Raw genomic sequence first — 4,839 nt, forward strand, 5'->3', positions numbered from 1 at the left:
TTTCGTTTTGCTTCCACAAGTATCCAAAATCCATGTAGCTATTGACATATAAATAGTCCAACAATATTACAAGCAAATATATGTGTGTGTGTGTCTCATCGTGACACGTCGAGGAACATGAAGTTTCTTCACCAATGTGTGATCTAATGATGTTTTTATGCAATTGAGTCTTATCTAAAGGCCCTATTTAATTTGTATAGGAAGGATAAAATGGGGTATATGCTGATTTAGCCTCCAAGCTATGAATTTTACCAAAAGGGAAGATTGGATAAATGATATATTCTGAGATGATTAAAGTAATTATAATTAAGTACTTAATTAATTATTGGATTTGTACCATTGATTTGATTCTGTAGCCAATATGTCAAAACCATGCACTTTACCAAAAGGAGATAGCTACAGAGAATCATCAAAACTTACAATTTTTTTTTTATGAAAAAGAATGTTAAATTAGATCCAAAGTCACTAAATTAATAATAAACTTACGTTTTAGTCACTCAACTTTAAAAAGTTATAAAATGGTCACTAGACTATTCGAAAGTTTTTATTTATTAAGTTATTAAGTTATTACGTTTTTTTTCCAAAGTTTGGCTAGTAAGTTTCAAGTGATAATTTGACGATCGGTATGATGGACTAGTATCCATCAATGAGTAAAAGATCCAAGTTGATCTAACAATTAGTGTCAAGATTGGAGAAGAAAGTTTTTAGATTTTGACTTATAAATTTACGATGTTTAAAGCTATTTGATGAAAAAAAACTAAACCGTAGAAGAGAAAGGTTAGGAGAACTTTCAATTGGTGCAGGCGATGCAAACAAACAATATCATACAATAATTATTTTAACAGCCCAGAGACTTAAATGAAAACTTTCGAATAGTTTAGTGACTATTTTATAACTTTTTGAAATTAAATGACCGAAATATAAACTTACTAATAGATTAATGACCTAGGGTGTGATTTACCCCTAAACTTCTTTCGCATGCAGTTAACTGATAGCTCCTTTGGGTACTTTTTTTTTCCTTTTCCCTCTCTATGTTTTATGGCTAATAAAAATGAGGTTTCATGCATGTCCATGTGATTGAATCAGTTGCTAAATACGCTAATGATTGAAATTGTTAAAATGTGCTCTCTGGGGGTTATATTGTGAGGTAAAGGTTTAAAGATAATCTGTAAAGACAAATTAAAGATATCAAACGTGACCAGATCTTAGAAGCAAAAGGAAAAGGATTTGCATTTTTAGCATAAACGTGAAGCGCCGAAAGCTTTTTCATTTCTGAAAAAGAAAACTGGTGGCGCATCTTCAGAGCGGCGGAGGAAGCTTTTTACAAACTGTATTGCATGCATTCCAGGCCACATATGTGATCCAATTATACTCAACACACCTGCCATATTATATATATATATATATATATACTGTTTTTTTTTTCATGACAGTTATGGTAAAATGATTAGAGGGAAAAAAAAGAAAGTAAAAAATTTACATTTTTTGTTGAGGAATCGAGTCTATTTATTCTCAGAGACCATATATTGATGGTGAAGCAATCTTTGGTTGCTTTTAACAAAGTGTTCTGATAGCCACGTCTTTTTCTAGATTTTTTGATAACGAAATTCCAAAAGATTAGGTCAAAGTCTCTTCTTACTACTGTTTTTTTCCTTGGGCAAATAATGGGTTGTCTTTTTTTATTTACTTTTAATTATTTCCATTTTATGAGTCTATGATGCAAGTATATCATATGTATTTGAGCCTCATTTAATGTTAAAATATTATTTGATACAAGATTTAACTTATATTCAATGTGAATCCCGGATGTAAAAAAAAAATGGGTAAAATTGTCGGCATGATCATATAACCCAAGGTCAACTGGTTATTTTCAATTAGGGTTGGAAACAGGGTAGATAGTTTATCTAGCAAGTAGCCAACATGTACTCTTTCTCTCTCCTCCCCTAAGTGCATATTTAAAACGCTCACCTCAAGCTTTTTCTCATGGGAATTAAAGCTACAAAGAGATACCAACACCCCCATTTTCCTTCACAAACATGGCAACAAATCAATCCACACACAACAAACCTTTCTTCTTCAACTACTTCCAATCACTTTCCCAAATCCCTCATAGGCTCAGAAAGAGAATGCTAGCGACGTGGACCCCGGACCAAGAGCTTAATCGAATCAGGCTAAGGTCTGGTGCTGATATGAAAAGGAAACTCAAGTGGTTCGATTTAGTAGCTCTCGGTGTTGGTGGAATGCTCGGTGTCGGCGTCTTCGTCACCACTGGCAATGTTGCTCGCAACACCACCGGCCCATCTGTTTTCATTTCGTATATCGTTGCTGGAATTTCAGCACTCCTCTCTTCTTTGTGTTACACTGAATTTTCAGTCCAGGTCCCAGTTGCTGGTGGTGCCTTCAGTTACCTGAGAGTGACTTTCGGTACATACACACACACATATATATACACACACCAATAACACCATTATGTTTTATAGCACTTCTCCATTTTCCCGTTCTTTGTAGGTGAATTTGTGGGGTATTTTGCTGGAGCAAACATATTAATGGAGTATGTATTATCAAATGCTGCTGTGGCAAGAAGTTTTACAGAGTATTTATGCTCAGCTTTTGGAGTAAGTGATCCAAATTCATGGAGAGTTGAAGTTCATGGACTGCTACAAGGCTATAACAAGCTGGATTTTATTGCTGTTGCTGTTGTTCTTCTTTTAACTCTTTGCCTAAGCCATAGGTTTGAACTCTTAAACTGCCCTTAGTGGCTTTTGGATAATTGGAGTTTTTTGTTTTATTTGGATTTTGAAAGTGACGGATGTTCCTTTCTTGGGGGATTTGCAGTACAAAGGAAAGCTCCATGTTGAACCTTATTATGACAATCTTTCATATTGTTTTCTTTGGGTTCATCATAATCGCCGGTTTCTACAATGGGAATGTTAATAACTTGGTGAAGCCAAAAGGGTTAGCTCCATATGGTGTTAGAGGCGTACTTGATGGTGCAGCCATAGTTTACTTCAGTTACATAGGCTATGACTCAGTCTCAACCTTGGCTGAAGAGATTCAAAACCCTCGTCAAAGCCTTCCAGTTGGTATCGTTGGTTCAGTCCTCATTGTCTCGGGACTTTACTGTCTTATGGCCTTGGCACTATGCATGATGGTCCCTTACCAACAGGTCAAACAAAACCCTGAAATAAACTTTGATATATATATACATATATATGGTTATATGACATTGTTTTGTTATACGATACGTATAGATAGCTGAAACAGCATCATATTCAATGGCTTTCCAAAGAATTGGCTGGAAATGGGCAGGGAATGTTGTTGGGGCAGGAGCAAGCTTAGGGATCATAGCGTCTCTTTTGGTTGCCATGTTAGGCCAAGCTAGGTACCTTTGTGTTATAGGAAGGGCAAGGCTAGTTCCATTATGGCTATCTAAGGTTCATCCTTCAACAGGCACCCCATTGAATGCCACACTCTTTTTGGGTACGGTTCATTTTATTTTTTTAAAAACCCTTGCATGTATTGAAAAAGAGAAATTGATCCATTAACATCCATGATATTGTAGGGCTTTGTACGGCATCAATATCACTCTTCACCGACCTTGAAATAGTGATCGAAATGATCTCCATCGGCACCTTGTTAGTGTTCTACCTAGTAGCCAACGCTCTCATTTATAGAAAATATGTGATCCAAGCTAAAAACCCACCATTCCCTACACTGTCTTTCCTTTGTTTCTTGACCTTAACTGCAATAGGTTTCTCCATTTCATGGAAAATGGAACATCAATGGTGGGGTTTGCCTCTATTCGGTGGGATCATGGTTATTATTACAGCTTTGTTTCATTACATGGTCCCAAGGTTTGGTCAATCTAGTGAATGGTCAGTACCGTTGATGCCATGGCCGGCTGCTATATCCATTTTCCTTAATGTCTTTCTTATGACAACATTGAAAACGATGTCGTTCAAAAGGTTTGCAATATGGGGATGTTTAATAACTGTGTTCTATGTGTTGTATGGGGTACACTCAACATTTGAAGCAGAAGAGATGGAGAAAGAAACCATGGATGTTAATGAAGTTCCAAACCCATCTAATGAAGTTGCAAACCCATCTCTCCAATTAACAAAACTAGATGTTTAATAACAATCTATTAATCTCAATCAAAGCTGCAAAAATCAAGTCTTTTTTTTCCAATTCAGTCCTTTATCAATAATCATCAAATTATGCAAGATGGAGGAGGAGGAGGAGAAGAAAAGAACAATTGAGAGAGAAGAGTACATTTTACTATTTCCTTTTCCTTTGAGAGAGAGGTCAATGGCACACACTTTTTTGGAGTGCAAAGAATGATTAATTGGACCATATGTACCCTACAATGATAAGAACGCTATCTATTAAAGGTTAAATGCTATTAGTCTCTATACTTTATAAAAATTATGGGTTTAATCTCTGTATTTCAAGTTGATCAATTTTAGTACATGTACTTTTTAATTTGTTCAACTTCGGTCATTGTATTATTTTAAATTTTTAATCTTGACCAAACCAGTAGCAATTAAATCCGTTTGACTAAGTTCAACTAGTAGTATTGTACTATGCATGCAATTATAGATTTAATCCATATTTTCAATTGCATCGTTATAAATCCTTATATTTTTTGAATTTTAAAATTTCAATATTGGCGTAAATGACAACCGTTAATTTATTAACTAAATTTTTAGTGAGTAATATGTAGAAATAATAAGTGACATGATATTATACATATGATAATATATCTACTACATCAAATTTTAGAAATAGCATAACTAAACTTAATGAATTTAACAATTATCGTTTGGTAATGGCTGAACT

At 34.8% G+C, this 4,839-nt stretch overlaps 1 protein-coding gene across 1 annotated transcript; it reads left to right on the top strand.

Moving 5' to 3' along the window:
• The first annotated feature begins 1,989 nt into the window (after nt 1-1,989).
• LOC108463515 (cationic amino acid transporter 7, chloroplastic-like) lies at nt 1,990-4,561 on the top strand. Its single transcript, XM_017763441.2, has 5 exons — nt 1,990-2,424; nt 2,509-2,731; nt 2,836-3,166; nt 3,252-3,480; nt 3,563-4,561. Exons 1-5 carry the CDS (start codon nt 2,037-2,039, stop codon nt 4,132-4,134), a joined length of 1,743 nt encoding a protein of 580 aa, XP_017618930.2. The 5' UTR covers nt 1,990-2,036; the 3' UTR covers nt 4,135-4,561.
• The last annotated feature ends 278 nt before the right edge of the window (nt 4,562-4,839 follow it).

This window comes from Gossypium arboreum, chromosome 11 (assembly GCF_025698485.1).
Source record: "Gossypium arboreum isolate Shixiya-1 chromosome 11, ASM2569848v2, whole genome shotgun sequence".
NCBI classification, from domain to species: domain Eukaryota; kingdom Viridiplantae; phylum Streptophyta; class Magnoliopsida; order Malvales; family Malvaceae; genus Gossypium; species Gossypium arboreum.

Coding starts and splice junctions, on each gene's coding strand:
- LOC108463515 (XM_017763441.2), top strand. CDS start 2,037: ATGGCAACAAATCAATCCACACACAACAAACCTTTCTTCTTCAACTAC. Junction 2,732..2,835: donor ACTCTTTGCCTAAGCCATAG/GTTTGAACTCTT, acceptor GGGGATTTGCAG/TACAAAGGAAAGCTCCATGT. Junction 3,167..3,251: donor TGATGGTCCCTTACCAACAG/GTCAAACAAAAC, acceptor CGATACGTATAG/ATAGCTGAAACAGCATCATA.